Genomic DNA, 19350 nt, shown 5'->3' on the forward strand with positions numbered 1-19350 from the left:
ACACACACACACACACACACACACACACACACACACACACACACACACACACACACACACACACACACACACACACACACACACACACACACACACACACACACACACACACACACACACACACACACACACACACACACACACACACACACACACACACACACACACACACACACACACACACACACACACACACACACACACCCAGCGAAAGAGAGCGAGACCAGGGTGGCCCGACGTATCTCCGGGTGACGTCAGCGCATCGTGTCTGTTTCTTCCAGCGACTCGCCTCGTCCACAGCTCAGTCCCGCGCGGCGCGCCTTGCGTTTCGCTTCGCTGAAGAGACTTTAAAATTCAAAGTCAATTCAAAAGGAAACACTACAGAATCTCAGCCGGACTTCATGCAACTGCTGTTCTACATACACGCGCGTTCACACACACACGCACACATACGCATAAAAAAAACATACACACACACGCGCACCCAGGTCAACACGCGGTGGAATAAGGGGGAGAAGAATTTGACAAAGTTAAGCCCATCACTGGCTTGTTATTACCTCTGATGACCCAGAAGAATCCGCTGGACAGCGTTGGAAAGGTGACTATACGTTTTGGATTTTACGCCTATAGTTTAAAAACCTCAATAGCACTTTCTTGGAAGTTTTCTTCGTGCGCCGTAAACAGGTGGGATCGTGTTATTCTGGACAGAAAAGTGGATTCCATCAGATGTGACTCAAAGAAAGATCGTGCTTAAACAAGTCTACCGTGTATCACCACAGCCCTCACAGGAAAGTGCTTTTAGGTTTATGTTAGTCAGAAGGTGTCGAGACAACCCGTGCCTGTGTCATAGAGCGAAAGAAGAACTAGACGACCGCGAGCAGGCGACTTGAAACCCAAATAAAAAACGGCAAACACACAACAGTTCCGCTCGAAACAGGAATTGTAAAACCACTTTGAATCCCTGCATTAGAATAACAAACCCCTGCCATGGACGGTCCACTGTGCCATCCTCCGGACGCTTTGAACATGGACACTGCATATCCAACGCTGTGCGTTAATTCGTTATTATCCCACGATAATCGCCAGACCCTTCGTCTTTATTAGTAAGAAGGACGACCACACATCTTTTTTTTCTTTGTCGCAACGCATCATCTTGGGGTCAACCATGGACGACAAGAGCGCCCCGTGCCACTCGAAGCAGACCATCGACGCCAACATGAGTCCCCTGATCAGCGCCGTCATGTTCGCCGCGGGAGTGTTCGGTAACGTGGCAGCACTCGTTCTCCTCGAGATCCGTCGTCGGCGGGAGTCCGGCGGCGCGCATCGGCGCTCGCTCTTCAACGTGCTCGTCACGTCGCTGGTGGCTACCGACCTGACCGGCACGTGCCTCGTCAGCCCGCTGGTGCAGGTGTCGTACTCTTTCAACACCACCCTGGTGGCCATGACGCCCGAGGGACCCCCCGTGGCGTGCGCCTACTTCGGCTTCAGCATGACCTTCTTCAGCCTGGCCACCATGTCCATCCTGTTCTTCATGGCGCTGGAGCGCTGCCTGGCCATCGGGCATCCGTACTTCTACGGCCGCTGCGTCACCAAAAAGTGCGCCTACATCACCATCCCCTCGCTGTTCTGCCTCTGCGCGCTCTTCTGCTGCCTGCCCTTCGCGGGCTTCGGCGAATACGTGCAGTACTGCCCCGGCACGTGGTGCTTCCTGGACATGAACCCGCAGACGCCGAGGCACCGCGCGTACGCCAACCTGTACGCCAGCGTCATGCTGGCGCTCGTGCTGGCCATCGTGGCGTGCAACGGCTCGGTGGTGTACCACCTGGTCAAGATGTACCGGCGGCGCCGGAGGAACGGCGGCTCGGTGACGGCGCGCTTCAAGCGGGAGCGCGGCGTGGTCTCCCTGGCCGAGGAGGTGGAGCACCTCATCCTGTTGGTGTTCATGACCATCATCTTCATCATCTGCACCATGCCGCTAGTGGTAAGAGAGAGCGTGAGAGTCACAGATGGCTTCTGAAAAACAAACACGCACGCCGGTACACTCAAACACCCACACACTCACACTATTTCACCACCCCCCCCCCCCCCTCTCTCTATCACCCACAGACACAGAAGACACAAACACACATCCACATCCGCACACAAAAACAACCACAGACACACACGACACACACATACACAAACACACATGCACGTACACAAACACACACAAACGCACACACAAACATACTTGTTCTCTCCCTCCATGTTATTCTAACTCGTGCAGTGACATGAACTCAACAAAAGTCGGCCAGCAACGTTCTTTCACCCCCCCCCCCCCCCCCCCCCCCCCTCTATCACCCACAAACACAGAAGACACAAACACACATCCACACCCGCACACAAAAACAAACACAGACACACACGACACACACATACACAAACACACATGCACGTACACAAACACACACAAACGCACACACAAACATACTTGTTCTCTCCGCACAATCAAACCCACAATCGAACCAACAGTTGAACCGGCTTGACGCCATGTTTACCGTTTAATGGGAAAGAAGGCTCGTCGCCTTTATTATGTCCATGGTCGTCGCATGGACTATACGTCATCCAGCTCAGATTGCGTAGCCGTGCGTGTGCGCGTGTCGGCTCATTAGCATCTGTACCGTAGCGGCCCGTACCTTAGCAGCACACCTCTCCCAAGTGGCCAAGTTGGCCTGGCCTGGCCAGACTGGCCACACTGACACTGGCAGATTTGAGCACGGTTAGGTGTGAAAATGGCCACGGCCACAGCCAGATGGCCTAGTGTGAGTGCACCCTCAGTGTGTTGTATTGGTGTGTGTGTGTGTGTGAGATGTTACAGAAGCGTTTATGGGCCATATACCAGATCAAATGCGTGGTGTGCAAGAGGGAGTTCACCAGGGTAGAAATCAGGGTAGTGTGCACATCCAAGTGTTTTGGTTTTTCTTGAGGTCGTCTCTTACCTTTTTTGAGGTCAGAGTGCGTCCGCGAATACAGCTGGTTGACCAAAGGGGAAACTGTCTGGTCTCACACACATACACGCACATGTAAACATAAATATACACACACACATACACACATACACCCACATATATGCACACACACACACACACACACACACACACACACACACACACACACACACACACACACACACACACACACACACACACACACACACACACACACACACACACACACACACACACACACACAAAATTACTGCAGAAAACAAAAAGATGATAGAATACAAGGTAACTGATGAAGAGAATTTAAAGGGAGGATTAGGAGGTCATTGAGAATGAGTTGAATAATAAAGTCAGTGCTACGTAAACACTGCAACAGAGTATAGTAAAAAAAGTTTGTGCTGAAGACACTAGATGCTACAGGGCAATAGAAGCTATAGAGCTGCAATGCTAGAGTGCTATAGAAGCTATAATGCTAAATACACTATTGTGCTAAAGACGCTTTAAATGTAGTGCCATAGTGCCATAATCTGATAGTCCTACAGAGGCTTTATTACTGTTGTGCGATAGTGCTATAGAAGCTATAATGCTAAAGACACCATAGTGCTGTAGACGCTATGGTTTTAGATCTGTAGTGCTATAGCTTCTATAGAAGATATAATGCTAAATAAACTATAGTGCTATAGACGCTATATATTTAGTGTTTTAGTTTGTTAATCCTATAAAATCTATGTAGTGCTGGAATGCGATATACATTAAGTTATAGTGCTATATAAGCTACAGTGCTGTAGACGCTTGTAAAATTCCCCTGTTCAGTTTTTCTTTCTATTCTTATCTTAATGTATATTCACAATGCTTTCAATAACGTCCAAGTGCCTCTGGCCATTTCATTAACTCTGTCTTTAAGTGGGCTGATGTTAGACGGTAACAGAGACGATGGTATTGAACCGAACCAAACATAATGGCAATATGTTTACCGTAAAGGTTATGCAGTTTGTTTGTGAGTGTGTGTGTGTGTGTGTGTGTGTGTGTGTGTGTGTGTGTGTGTGTGTGTGTGTGTGTGTGTGTGTGTGTGTGTGTGTGTGTGTGTGTGTGTGTGTGTGTGTGTGTGTGTGTGTGTGTGTGTGCGTGTGTTAGAGTGTATAGGTGCTTGTATGTGTGTGTGTGTGTGTGGGTGGGTCTGTATGAGCCAGATAGAAAGAATGGGTGAGTGGTGTGTGGCATTATTTAGAAATGAAGCCATGCATGAATTATGCAGAAGGCTCTGAGGTTGGTGTACTGCCAAGGCGTGGATGGAGAAATGAAAAAACTGCCGGCGATACAGTTGATTCATTTTTCACGCAACAGGTAGAATCTAGATGCTGGTCAGAAACACATTCATATTGGGATGGTGGACGTGATGGTAAAGTTCAAATGTTTCCATCACCGGCCTGATGGTCTTGCAATAAACCTGCCGCTTTAGTGTGCGATTTTAGAGCTGTAAAGAGAGCGAGAGAGAGCAGAAAGAGCAGATTTAAAGAGAGAGAGAGAGCAGACAGAGCAGATGTAAAAGAGAGAGAGAGAGAGCAGACGTAGCAGATATAAAGAGAGAGAGCGAGAGAGATAGAGAGGGAGAGAGAGAGAGAGAGAGAGAGAGAGAGAGAGAGAGAGAGAGAGAGAGAGAGAGAGAGAGGATAGAGCAGATGTAATGTAATGTAAATTAATGTATGTATTTTTATTGTGGGTCCTGTCTTGATGTCCTGTTTTTCATGTCCTGTCCTAATGTCTTGTCTGTGATGTTTGTAAATAGAGCTGGGTGCAAGACCAATTTCAGTCTTGCTCTGACAATAAAGTATTATCGTATCGTATTGTATCGTATCGTAGGACATATAGAGAGAGAGAGAGAGAGAGAGAGAGAGAGAGAGAGAGATCAGAAAGAGCAGATATAAAGAGAGAGAAAGCAGAAATGAGCAGAAGATAGAAAGATTTATTCCTCTCCCCCTCCCTCACTATGTTTTTCTCGAGCGTCCAGAAGTGTTGCATTGACCTTCCCGTTATTGACAGCCAAGAGGGATTCTCCAAACAAATCAGATTGATTTGCTGATTAACTGCGGAGCACGACGATATAATCCTACCTAGCGTCGTTCTAGCCAAATTACTTTGGCTAAAATATTGTCTAAATCTTCCATCGGGGATCATCAAGGAGCACACACGGTTCAGTACGGTATGAACCTCAACATCTTTATATCTTTACCGGTTCTGTGCCGACGAGGTCTCCTGTGGGGTCTGAAGGTACTGAAGGCCCAGCAACGGTTCCACATAGACGCAACGTAACGACCGCGCGGACGCTCCCACGCAGCCGTGAACATGTTTTGGTTCTGCGTCGGGTTTCAGTGAGCGGACCAATCACAGCCCTTGCTGCTGTGTCGCCTCGGCGCAAGGTTACAATATTTGGGAGGCGCCCTTGCAGTCCGTAAGGATGTATGGGGTCCGTTAACCCCTTGCGTTGCGTCAACGTTGAACCATTACTCAGTAGGGATGGCGAAAATGTAAAATATTCTTGACCGACCACCGTGCCTCATGAACCGGTTAATACCGGTTGACCGATCAGATTAAATTGTGCCGTTTGAAATAACAGTCATTTAGAGCCGTGCCAGCCGCCTGCTATTTATTTTTTGTTGACCGTGTGTAGAGAGCCGGGCATGATCGGAGCTCAGGTAAAACATTGCCGCGGCTCATTTAAGAAAACGACAGCTCCGAAGAGACGCCGCTGGTGACGGAAAAGTTTAGTGTGAAGGATAATCTTTTTAACTCCACGCAAGAAAATCTTGGAATGAGATGGCTAGCTGTAGTCTTATAGCGTTTAGTCTACTGTCCATAATAACTTAGAGATCACATTCTCCGCCGCTCGCATGCGGGGAATAATTTAGACTTGAGGAGAAATTAAACAGTGGGCTCGAGACGCGGTGTCCGTCCAACTTCCAATTAGTCACCTCCAAAACAAAACAAACTCCACAGTCTACACTGACCCAAAAACATTTTTTAAGCGACAACATCAGTTAACGCCCCTATTACTAAGCCTTCAGATGTTACGATGGATTAACTTGTCGTAAAATACCTGCAATCACACAGGCATACGGCTCGTTAAAGGGGGCGTCGGCTGTGGAGGACGTGGGCGGAGTCAGGCTGCTTCTACAGCTCAGGGGGATCATCCAGAGGTTTAGGAAGTGACGATGTGGGGGAATGCTTTCGGATGCAACCCCAGTGTTCACCAAAGCTCATAAATGACCTGAGGCAGTCTGCCACTGATTAGCATCCAGAAGATTCTAATCAGTGATTAGCTAGATGAAAGATAGATGAGAAAGGAAATAATATCTATAAAAGTATAAAACATATATCCTAACAACCTAACTAACAAACAAACTTAGAAATAGTGTTGAATATAAAACCTAACAACCTTATTTGTAGGGCTGGGAATCGATCCGAATTTCCTGGATCGATCCGATTCCGATTCATAAGGTCACGATCCGATTCGATCCACGATTCGATCCGATTCGATTCGATATCGATCTATTTACATAATGCAAATAAATAATGTCCCATAGACAAAACAGCTCCATGTGTTTGTGATTGTATCTGTGTATGTGTAAGAGGAACACAGAGAGAGAAGAGTCAAGAATCAAGTATTTATTTTAGACAAAATCCAAGTATTATTTGAAATTTAAAATTATTTAATTCTTTTTATTTTATTTTTTTTATTAATTAAAGATCGATCCAGACATTTTTGGATCGATATCGTGCTTTTTGAGCATGAATCGATATCGGATCGCGGATCGATTTTTTGAACACAGCCCTACTTATTTGTGCACCAAATGTTATTTAATCTCAGTGTGAAACGCCATTTGCAAAACCAAAACTATTTAGTTATTTAGTGGTGGCTTTTATCGAAAAAGACTAGAATAGAGCAAACACAGTAGAAGACCGTTGTCGAAGCACCTCGTCACTATGGGAATCAAACCCACAACCTATATCATGTGAGAGGCCAGAACCCCGTTGAGCTGTGACAACAACAGTGTTGAACGTGTTTCAACACCGACGCACATTGTGAAATGGGTGAATTGAATTGGACACATGCACACTCTCGCTCTGACTCATGAAAATCACCGTATTGAGTTGCAAAACGTGAACGTCAGACACGGCATTGAGCGAGGTCTCCTCACCGCGGTCCCAGGCCTAATGAGGCTGGTGGTCTTTTAGTGGCACGTCCTTGCAGTCACTCTCCCCACCTCCTCATCCCTTCTGCATGGATTGCTTCCCTTAACCTATTGGCGGACCACTGCAGAGGAGAGACCTCTGGGGACCAGGGCCAAACGCAGTCCACCATACTAGATCACTTTAACTGCTCCTTCTGCAGTGGAGGGAGAGAGGAGGGGGAGGGTGGAGGAGGAGGAGAGGAGGGGAGGCGGAGGGTGGAGGAGAGGAGGGGAGAGGAGAGGAGAGGAGGGGGAGGGTGGAGGAGGGGGAGAGGAGGGAAGGGGGAGGGTGGAGGAGAGGAGGGGAGAGGAGAGGAGAGGAGGGGGAGGAGGGGAGGGTGGAGGAGGAGGAGGGGAGGGTGGAGGAGGAGGAGAGGAAGGGAGAGGAGGGGAGGGTGGAGGAGTAGGAGAGGAGTGGAGGGGGAGGGTGGAGGAGGAGGAGAGGGGAAGAAGGCAGAGGAGTAGGAGGAGAGGAGGAAGAGGTGGAGGGCAGTAAAGGAAGAGGAGGAGGGGAGAGGAGGATGCGGCGGAGGAGATGAGGAAGAGGATGATGAGAATCATGAGAAGAGAGGTGTAGGTGGAGAGGAGTAGGAGGAAGAGGGAGAGGAGAAGGAATGGGAGTGGGAGAGAAGAGGAAGAGGAATGGGAGGAGTGGGAGAGAGGAGGAAGAGGAGTGGGAGAGAGGAAGAAGAGGGGGAGGCGTGTGAGAGGAAGAAGAGGAGGAGGAATGGGAGGAGTGGGAGAGAGGAAGAAGAGGGGGAGGAGTGGGAGGGTGGAAGAAGAGGAAGAGGAGTGGGAGAGAGGAAGAAGAGGAGGAGGGTTGGATGGTTTTGCATTTAAATCAAAATGGACGTTTCAGTTCTAGCGGCACAATGCAGTGATTGGTAGATTGTGTGGTGGCTCTGGCGCGGCGGAGTGCAGTCTGTCTCGCTCACAGACAGGGGTGAATAACAGCCCGTTCCTTCTTTTTTATGGGCTGTTGGGAGTTATTAATTTGAGAATGGCACTGCATAGCAATACGATGGTAATTTACCGCGTGGGTGCCTAAGTGATGAGTTTGGGGAGAAAGAGATTCACAGACTGAAGTAATCAGAAGAACCTTGAAAAAGACAGATGAGGTGGTTGTGACCGAGGAGTTAGGCGTCATTAAAAGTGAAATAATTGTAATGACGCATAACTTCTCGGTCGTGAGGTCAATATGGTTTAAAGTCAAAAACATCAACACAGATGAAAAGGTATAAAGGCACGCACAGACTCTCTCTCACTCTCTCACACACACACACACACACACACACACACACACACACACACACACACACACACACACACACATACACACACACGCACACACACACACACACACACACATCAGTGGCGGCTGGTGGTTTTTAAAGTGAGGAAGGAAGGACTGCACGCTTGGTTGCCATTGGCCTGCTTGCACTGTTGGTGTACGGTGGCATAAGAATGTGAGACTCAAGTTGTTTTAGGGTGTTTTGGTGAACTACAAAATAGTAGGGAGGGATAGTGATATTTTATTTTTTTATGTGAATAAAATAATAAAATGGATACAAAGCCACCAGTGTTATCACTGTAATCTGAAAGCTGGTGGGCAGCCTATCTTTGAAATGGACGACAAGGGCAGAAGGAAAGGACGCAAAGCCCATCAGTCAAATCAGGCCTACTCTTGATTTGTAAAAGTAAATAAAAAAATCGGGGCCTATTTTTGCCCTCAATGGCTGAGGTTATTGGATGTAATTTAGCTATGTTTATTTTCAGTTACAATTGTTTTAAAAAAAGACTCAAGACCAAAAGTGATGCCATTTAATATGCATCATGCCCTGAATCATTCACCCTTTCCACACCCTTTCCACAATATCCAACAGAACGGTCTGAGTAACTAGTAAAAGAACGAGGACATTATTTCAAACAACCTGATCTATAGGCATGGTGGCTAGCAAGGAAAGTCGCATAGCAGCACCAACGTGAACTTGACACTTCACATCAGTGAAACCATGAACCGCCCACGTTGGAGATTTGCCATTATTCATTAGCAAACAGGGCCAGCAATACAGTCGATTGCTAGTAATGCTACCAGTAAGCCATGAGTATATAGCAAACCATGTAGCACCCACAACACTGACGTTGCCATTACTTTTGGTGATCTCGATTTTGCGAAGTGGTCTACCTGTTTCTTTGGTCGGTAACTTAGCACTGTAACTCAATGAATGGAATGCTTTGTAATTAAACATGAACAATGCCCTCTGTTTCCAATGTTTCCATTGTACACTTTATTCGCAAATGTTAGAATCTCGTTATCCTTCAGATGATTTCACCTGCTTTGCGAAGGTCACACCCACTCAGAGCAGGACTTCCCTCCTCTCTCCCATTGAAACCCATGTTATTCACCGGCCCGCCAGTACTTTCGGGGAAATGAATGGGAGTCAACGGAGGCTGAGGGAGGACCTTCCTCCCTGAAGTAATTGTCAATAGGCGATAGGGGGTGCTAATGTCCCTTCACCCAGGGAAACGAACATTATTTATTCAAAGGCATTGAAGTACTCATATTTAAGGGCATTAATTCATTACAGTAGTCTGGGCAATCTACATTTTTTATTCTCAACAATGTTAGGGAGGATCTTGCTCCCTCTCCTCAATGGAGAAGCCTCCACTGATACACACACACACACACACACACACACACACACACACACACACACACACACACACACACACACACACACACACACACACACACACACACAAACACACAAAAACACATTCGAGTGCACAAGACATTTTGCATATTTCGTCCATGTACACATGTTTTACACATGTACTGTCTACACGTATATTACATATGTACTGTCTACACGTGTATTACAAATGTATTGCATAGTTATACACATTCACAGTGGCATCCTGAACAGAAATTGATTTATTCCTTGCAATTCACTTCGGTTTACAGAACTGACATCCCTAACAAACTCATATCATTCTTATACAACTATGTTAAACTATATACAAATATATATATTTTTTTTCTCTTTTATCATGATTATTTCTGAAAATATATATAAACACTCAAACACCTCTGACTGATAGCTCCTACAGGTGCACAGAATAAGCAATGTATTTCCTTTCTCTAGTACACAGACACACACACACACACACACAAACATACACACGCACACACAGACTATGCCACTTGTAGTTTGATATCTGCAGAATAACGTAATATGATCCATTTGTACTTGCTGTGTTTATGCCTCTACGTGTGTGTGTGTGTGTGTGTGTGTGTGTGTGTGTGTGTGTGTGTGTGTGTGTGTGTGTGTGTGTGTGTGTGTGTGTGTGTGTGTGTGTGTGTGTGTGTGTGTGTGTGTGTGTGTGTGTGTGTGTGTGTGTGTGTGTGTGTGCAGACATTGTGTGCCCTATTGTTACTTAATAACAATCTTGTCTGATGCATGAATAATTGAGAAGGGTTGAAGGTAGGTTTTAACAGGGACAGAGAGACAGAGGGTGGAGAGGACAGAGATGGTGTGATAGACAGACAGAGGGTAGAGAGGACAGAGATGGTGTGATAGACAGAGGGTAGAGAGGAGAGAGCTGGTAAGACAGACAGACAGTAGGTGGAGAGGACAGAGATTTTAAGAGGGACAGACAGACAGAAGAACAGAGGGTAGAGAACAGGGATGGTGAGACAGAGACAGACGGTAGATAGGGGGAGACAGACAGACAGACAGACAGACAGACAGACAGACAGACAGACAGACAGACAGACAGACAGACAGACAGACGGAGGAACAGAGGGTAGAGAGGACAGAGTTGGTGAGACTGACGGACGGTAGACTTGCAGACTCGGCCCAGCCACATTAATATTGTTGCAATAATGAGACATAGAAATTATAAGAGGGAGATTTCTGTAGCTCTGGAAAAGAGCTACAGAAGTAAGAACGGCGCATTAAGAACAAACAAGATAAACCTTCATTTCAAGCGTGAAAGGCGGGACCACAAAGTCCAAAACAAAAGCGGTTGTACCACACGTGAATCTTTGCCCAGTACAGTACAGTACTCAGTACAGACCGGTCACCACTCATCGATTTACATGTGCCCTTCATGATGGAAGTAGCTGTAGGGAGTATGGTACTGTCAGGTGGAGAGAGCTATAGTTTAAACTCAGACCGAGAGCGAGAGGGAGAGAGAGAGAGAGAGAGAGGTATATATTAAACAGAGAGAGAGAGATATATAGTTTGACCAGAGAGAGAGAGAGAGAAAGAGATAGTGTTAACACAGAACAGAGAGAGGGAGTGAGATTTAAAGTATAAACACAGAACAAAGAGGTTGAGAGAGGTATGCTTTAAACACAGAACATAAAGAGCGAGAGCAAGAGCGAGAGAGAGAGAGAGAGAGAGAGAGAGAGAGAGAGATTGTGGGTGCTGACCCGGGTGATTTACTACATTAAAGAACTGTCATGTCAAAATGGCACGCTGACTTTCTCCAGTAGTGAGCCTGCACATTTCATCTGATGTACTCTCCAGATGAAATGTTCTCACGGCTATGGCCTCGCCTCGCCTATGCTCTACATCAAATGGGAGCGTGAGAACGTATAATACAATGTGATCGCATAATAATCACATTGTTATTTTAGGTTTATTCAACCCACGTTGTATTAATAACGGCGTGTGTGTATTATGTCATGATGCTGTGTGGAGTGAAAGCGCACAGCATTCTGGGTGATTGGGTGTGTGGTCTTCGTTATATACGTTTCATAACAAAAGACAGAAGGTAACACCTTTGGCTGCCATCGATCAAACTTGCCCAGTCTGCAGCAGCTGTACCCTTCTGGGAGAAACAGGCCCAAGCCCTCAGCTCTGATTGGCATGTACTCCCTCGCCACCCGGACCCACATCACAGAGTACTTACAGATGTCTGGCCTGCAGTGAGTGAGCAGAGCCGGAGGAATGAACTGTGAGGGCCACAGACGGCTTTTACGGTTTCTTTATTCCTTCTTTATTCTTTCCCGAAAATCAGAAACATTGATCTTTGTTTGAAGTGTGCTCACATAGTGCAAACGCACAGCAGCATGTAGAGGCAAAATGATGGGCACACACAGACGTAGACACACACACGCGCGCACATACACACAGGAACGAATACTGCACAATAATAAGTTGCTTATCTGGAAATTGGAATTATTGCTACATGTGCAAGTGATTAAAAAGACATCTGGGCCATTAGTCAATGGCTAGCCCCCTGCCACACAAACATATTCCAGCCTAAACACAATCACTCAGTACTATCTCCCTTCATTGTTTCAACATCGTCACAGAGTAAATTAGGGAAGCAAATATATCGGCATTTTCACTTCTTCATTTGAGTTCTCGATTTCTTCACTTGTCTTCACAAAATGTATCGCTTCAACACATTAGTCCCAACAGTTTCTTGGACCGGTTGGGCACGGAACTGAGTTTGCAGGGCATCAAGGGTGGAGGGATGTGTTGATGGAGCCAGTTGCCGTGGTGACATGGGCTCAGGAAATTGGACCTCTGTCTCCCCACCTCACTTCCACCTCACATCAAGGCACCGCACCACAGCAGAGGGGGATGGGGCACTGGTGAGGGTTAGAGGAAATAGATCCCCTCCAGGGACAGGAAGAGAGGGGGGAGGGAGGGAGGGAGGGAGAGAGAGAGAGAGAGAGAGAGAGAGAGAGAGAGAGAGAGAGAGAGAGAGAGAGGAGAGAGAGAGGGAGAGAGAGAGAGAGAGAGAGAGAGAGAGAGAGAGAGAGAGAGAGAGAGAGAGAGAGAGAGAGAGAGAGAGAGACACAGAGAGAGAGAGAGAGAGAGAGACACAGAGAGAGAGAGAGAGAGAGAGAGACACAGAGAGAGAGAGAGAGAGAGAGACACAGAGAGAGAGAGAGAGAGAGAGAGAGAGAGAGACACAGAGAGAGAGAGAGAGCACCAGTCTCTACCTGGTTGGTGGGCCCGGCCTGGCGGCTCTGCTCCTCGTACGCCCCCGAGTTTGTGAAAGAGGAAACCCACTAATAGATGAACAGTTTACAGTTTTCCGGCCAAAAAGAAACCTTAAAAGAGAAAAGAGGTACGGATAGACGGAGCGATATACTGATTGCAGAAATAAGTGTAGAAAGATGTGGACATTTATTAGGAAACATGACATCATTGTTCCCCCGCACCCCCCTGGGGGCCGAGAGAGAGAGAGAGAGAGAGAGAGAGAGAGAGAGAGAGAGAGAGAGAGAGAGAGAGAGAGAGAGAGAGAGAGTGAGAGAGAGAGAGAGAGAGAGAGAGAGAGAGAGAGAGTGAGAGTGGGAGGGAGGGAGGGAGGGAGGGACGGAGGGAGGGAGGGAGGGAGGGAGGGAGTGAGTGATCTGTCACGGTTTCCTGGGATTGTATTAGAATCCCACAGCAATCATTAAACTGCTGTTTCCCAAGCATTCCTGGTGCCTTATTAAGGCGATCAATGTATGGATGAATATTGGACAGCGGTACTCCGATAATCATATGTGCCTTAACCTCCCATCAGCCTTCGGATGTATGCGTCCTCCTCCAGATTAAAACATTCATACTTAAGGGTGTATGGCTGCCAGTCAAAGGGTACCGGGTTCGATTCCCGTTGCCCATCGCAGGTTTTCTTAAGCAAGATGCCCTGGCCTCTTCCTGCAACCATTCTAATCTTCTAGATAGTAGTACATACTTATTATGAAGATGACTGGCTCATTTAAAAATGACGTTACATTCTATGCATTAATCGACCGTTCACTTGCGTCGATAAATACAAACGATCCAGTGGTCTAGAGCAAACGCTTGAGATGTAAATCCTTTGACATTTTGCGAGGGAGTTATTTGATAAAGTGGACCTGCTTGACGTGACCTCAGTGCCACCGTCTTTGTGTGTGTTGACACAAGCACTGGCAACGCTTGGCTGTGCACATGTTCAGCTGGCCCGGGTTCACCTTGTGTGCGAACCACGACACAAATAGACAGGATAGTTGTGGCCAAGGGCGTTATCAATTGTATCCACCTCTCTGTCTGTCTGTGAATACAAATACAACACGAGTGCTAAGTAAATAACCTACACCACATAAAGATAGTAAAGTGTAACGTATATTTGTGTGCTGGGTCCAACATTCACAGCTTTAAAGATGGACTTGAACATATAGCAGGGGAAAACAAAAGCAAGTTATGTTATTATCACCAAGTATTATCATTATTATATTATCATATTCAAGCAATTGCTCGGCCTGTTGAATGTTTTACTCAGGCAGGTGAAAAATACTCTTTTTGGTAAATCCTTGTAAAAGTCGGTAAATGTCGATAAACCGTGTGTAAGGTGTGCAAACGTTGTGTGTTCCCCAGGTGCGCGTCTACCTCAACTCGTACGACCAGGCCAGCGAGTCCCACCCGGCGGAGCTCAACGCCCTGCGCTTCATCTCCGTCAACTCCATCATCGACCCCTGGGTCTTCATCTTCTGGTCCCCCAGCGTGCTGCACTTCTGCTGGGCGTCGGCGTGCCGCCGGCCCCTGGCTTCGCCCCGGGCCTCCGCCCTCAAGTCCTCCACGTCGTCGGAGCAGCGGCTCAGGAACGTCCGGCTGGTGGTGAGCCAGCCGCCGTCGGCCGACTGCAGCCGCTGCCCGGGGTCCGAGGCCACCCTGTGCACCATGGATGTCTGACCCCCTGACCTCTGACTCCTGACCCCGCCAGAGGGAGGAGCAAGACCTTAAAGCCATGCTTGAATACACCTCTATGGGGGGGCGCAGTGCGCGTCTGTGACAATCTCACCACGATGGGACCGCGTGGAACGTGAGAGACGGGAATCATGGTGCAAAAAAACAACAACCTGACAATGTCGTTGTTGTTGTTGTTTTTGTTGTTGCTGCTGCAAGTTTCCCCTCGCAAAATCTGGCGGAAAAAAAAAGGAAACTGCTTTTGGGTGTTGACTGCCCGGCATGGTCGCCATGACGATGACTCTACCCGTCCCCACGCCATTCCAACCCGATCCTTCACGCTCGGGGCCGCAAGCTTCTGCTTTCCCAATAAGCGGGAGTCAGCAGTTGGATGCGTCAGTCCTGGGGTGGCCGCAGCAACACGCGGCCTCTCCGTGCCTCGGAGATGTCTCTGGGTCAGCAGAGCCCCCCCGGCCGACCCCTACGGCCCACCGGCCCCTCGCTACACGTGTCCACTGCACTTCAACAGGACGCCTGTGTTTTTTCGCATTGCTCCGTCTCGTTGTTTTGGGATTGAGTTGCGTAATCAGAGCTGTGTTTTGTCGTTGTTTTTCGGCGGCGGCGCAGTAAGAATTTGAATTGAATGTGAACTTAAGTGTATTATGTATTAAGAGGGTATAAGGAAAGACATCTCCGATCGAGGTTTGCTTGATTGAAAACAGGATATCAAGTCCACTGATTTCTATTATTTAATTTTTTTGGTGTGGTCCATTCAGGGTATGATGCGTTTTGAAACACATTTGAAACCAAACCTAGATAATGTACAGACCAGGAACCCAAATCAAACAGGCTTTTCCAATATCGGAGGGCAGATTGTGAACTGAAACAGGACTATCTTGTTTAGTGAGCAGAAAAATATGTGGCCATAAAGGTGTCTGAAGCCCATCCCAATCCATGACTGCACCGAACCCAATGTTTCCACAGGAAGCTGGTGATGCAAAGTAAGCTAGGTAGGCTCCTTTCCTTTGGCCGTTTGCCAAGGAGCACAGAATGGTTCAAAAGGGATTTGATCTTAGTGATGTTGTTGTACGTTCTCCTGCCAACATGAGACAATTTGAAAAACCACAGTTTATGTTTGTTCTCTATGTCTGCCTCTGGCCTTCCATACTCACTTGAAGCTTCTGTACCTTCACCCCTTGAGCCATGTTTTTTGCCTGGTCGGCAGGCAGTTCTTATGGACTCCAGGTTAAAGCCTTTTGCACTCTCATGCCTTGAGTCACCCGACACTACCCTATGGAACAAAGGGTCTAGCAGGAATGGTAAGGGAAGAAAATCTCCTGAAGTCTCTGACCCTGGTTTGTGAGGGAGCTAGTTAAAGCTAGCCTCAGGCTTGACAGAAAGTTGGAAAGAAAACAAAGGGCAAGTTAACATGAGGCGTAACTGACACATTTGGATGAAAAAAAGAATACTTGTTTTGTTTCAAAGTTGCATTCAATTAGTTCAAACTTGATCATACATGTTGTGTATTCTGCGGATCCACATGCTCTTCAAAATCGTCAGCACTAGTCTCAAACTTTTTTCAGTCTATTTCCTTATTCATTGTATCGAGGTGTTGTTGAGCTTTAATCCTCCGATCGCATGCTAAGTATAATTAATTCCCCCCCGCAACCTAGGCTAATCAACGTTCTAGATAGTGTGAGATAAATATCTTCCATCTTAGTTTATTAAATGTTGGGTTACACGTGAATTGTGTTTTCATTTCCGAAAGGAAACACATTTAGCAGGGAAATCCTCAGCGCTGTTAAAACGGGTCTCCTTGGACCCATAGCCGACTCACACTCAATAAACGTGGACAAATTAAACATTCATATGCGCCAATAAAAAAAAAAAGATTGTTCTGGAGTCATATAAAGCCCATTGTTTGCCGCAAGCTTCTGTCAACGGCTCATATTAATCCACTGGTTAGCCAACTGCTTTCTGTTTGGAGACAGAGATATTGTGTATTTTGGGTTATGGTTTGACCATAGACAAGCCAGCCAAGTGATAGTTGTGTGAATGTCGTAAAAGTAATTTCCACTTTTGTTCTCTTTCCACAAAATTCCTGTTCTGTTTGATCCGACGGTTGCCCTTGACAATGTCGTTAGCATCGATGTATTGGTCTTGTGTGGGCTGTTATCGCTGAGACTGCGTCTGATTCTATTTATTGCGTGTTGCTTGCTGCCTACGATCCCGACTCAATCATGAATTAACCATTTACTGCTTACTGTGGATGTTCTGCCAAGTTATAAGTGTTACTGTATGAGCTGTTGTGTGTGTGTGTGTGTGTGTGTGTGTGTGTGTGTGTGTGTGTGCGTGTGTGTGTGTGTGTGTGCGTGTGGTGTGCGTGTGCGTGTGCGTGTGCGTGTGTGTGTGTATGGGTATGTTAATGTACTGGTGTGTGTGTGAATGCACTATATTTGAGTGCATGTGTGTGTTTGTATGCAATGTGTGTGTGTGTGTAAGAGCAGGCCTATTTTCTCCAATGTTTTTCCTGGGATGTGTTGATCCAACTTTTAAGGGGAGACTCACATTGAACAGTGTGATTTTGTCCTGTTGTGTGTCATAGGGAAATACCTGACCCAACACCTGCATTAGCATGAGTGTGAGTCTGAATGTATGTCCATGTGAACACTTGTACACGAACATGTAATGTAATGTGTGTTTTGTAGCACAGACAGCACTGAAATGTACCTGAATCCAACCAAAATGCTACCTAAAAAATTAATATGATGTGTTATGGTCAGTAGAAAGTACTGTAAAACAAACATGAGCTGGTGTCCTGAGCTTGTGTATATGTGTATGTGAGCGTGAGTGCTAGAGCGAGGGAGGGAATGAAACGTTAGTCAGAAGGTCCCTCTGTTTGTGAGTGTGTGTGCGTGTGTGTGTGTGCACTTGTGCACGTGTGTGTGTGTTAGAGAGCGAGAGGGTCTGTGCAGCTTGTGTCAATAAACCATCTCATTCCAAACCATTGCGTTTGACTTGCTTTCTTATCCGTCTGACAAGACAAGAAAAGCACACAAATGCACAAGACACAGTCACACAAATGTAACGCACACACACACACAAACATATATTGTATATATTTTTCTCGATCAAGTCAATCAAACCAATATTATTAATGCGTCATCTTACTAAAAGACACGTACAACTCCAAAAGGCGGGGATTCTGAAAGATGCCAACACAGAAGAAGGAGTAAATACTGTCCATATCAACAGCAGACATTTATAACCCACTTTGCCATGTTTCGACTGACCTCCCCGACCTTCTTTCTTCATAGGTAGCCAGCTCCCGATGGAGCCCCATCTAGATCTCATTATCTGAGGCTTAGAGGAGGCATGCTGAGGCCTGTCTGACGGCTTCAGCCCTCCAGCTCCACCTTCCCTCCACCCCTCAACCTCCCACCTCCCTCCGTTTTTCTCTGCCCCTTTTCACCCTCCCTCTTTACCGTTCTCACGTGTCGAGAGAGAGAGAGAGAGAGAGAGAGAGAGAGAGAGAGAGAGAGAGACAGAGAGAGAGAGAGTTACTTTTAACGAGAGAGTTCCAGGAGCTCCCATCGAACAATATCCTTGAAAATAATAAAGTAAGGGACAATATAATGCACATCTGTATCAATGTATATGATGTTAATACAAAATGTACATTTAAATGCAAGTTAATTAATATTTTAAACAGGTTGAATGTTAAAAGTAAACAATGCCAGAAAAACCTTTAAAGTGTTAAATGGGCAATTATACAGGGACTTTTAATAGTTCAAATGTAGCTAAATTACTCCTTCAGACGTTGAACAATTAAACATTATTGTCTCTCCCTGTCTCTCGCTAGGCTTAGCAACAATGGGGTAAAGTGCACTTCGACAGCTACGGCGGATTCACCTCCCTCCGAAGTAATTCAAAAGACCGGACCATTCTCTCCCGGCTCCAGTCCAGTGGGCTCAACTATGGACACTAAACAACAGTGGGAAGATTTAGTTTAGAATTCACTTTCCAAATCTTTATGAAACACTTTTTTTTTCCAACCGACAGACCTGTTGGTGGGAGGCCATAGTCATAAAACAACAGCCCTCTTTGTTCCAGGTGATAAAGGTCGGAGAGCGAATCCAAGACGTGTGAAAAAAACTGATAAGCTAAATCAAAGAATGACGCTGAGGTGGAGATCACTGCCGGTAAGTTCTAGATCTTTGTCCTTCAGGATCTGTCAACACACACACACACACACACACACACACACACACACACACACACACACACACACACACACTAACCGCCACTCACGGTTATTGCCAATAATCCACCACATTTCCTGTTTCCCGGGACCTCGTTTCAGAACCCTTAATGTCCAGACTGAGCAAACCCAGATCCTATACAGATGCCCCCCCCCCACCCCCCCCATAAATGATTTCATTCCCTTTAATCGAAGCGTTG

The 19350-nt window shown here is 46.6% G+C and overlaps 1 protein-coding gene across 1 annotated transcript; it reads left to right on the forward strand.

The window, feature by feature from the left end:
* The first annotated feature begins 290 nt into the window (after nucleotides 1-290).
* On the forward strand, nucleotides 291-17258 carry ptger2a (prostaglandin E receptor 2a (subtype EP2)). Its single transcript, XM_056588854.1, has 2 exons — nucleotides 291-1981; nucleotides 14581-17258. The coding sequence occupies exons 1-2, from the start codon at nucleotides 1166-1168 to the stop codon at nucleotides 14893-14895; spliced, it is 1131 nt and encodes a 376-aa protein (XP_056444829.1). The 5' UTR covers nucleotides 291-1165; the 3' UTR covers nucleotides 14896-17258.
* Nucleotides 17259-19350: the final 2092 nt, after the last annotated feature.

This window comes from Gadus chalcogrammus, chromosome 4 (genome assembly GCF_026213295.1).
Source record: "Gadus chalcogrammus isolate NIFS_2021 chromosome 4, NIFS_Gcha_1.0, whole genome shotgun sequence".
Lineage (NCBI taxonomy): Eukaryota > Metazoa > Chordata > Actinopteri > Gadiformes > Gadidae > Gadus > Gadus chalcogrammus.

What these genes read in the sequence shown, in the direction of transcription:
- ptger2a (XM_056588854.1), top strand. Translation starts at nt 1,166, where the DNA reads ATGGACGACAAGAGCGCCCCGTGCCACTCGAAGCAGACCATCGACGCC. An exon ending in TCTGCACCATGCCGCTAGTG is followed by an intron (nt 1,982 to 14,580) that starts GTAAGAGAGAGC and finishes TGTGTTCCCCAG; the next exon opens with GTGCGCGTCTACCTCAACTC.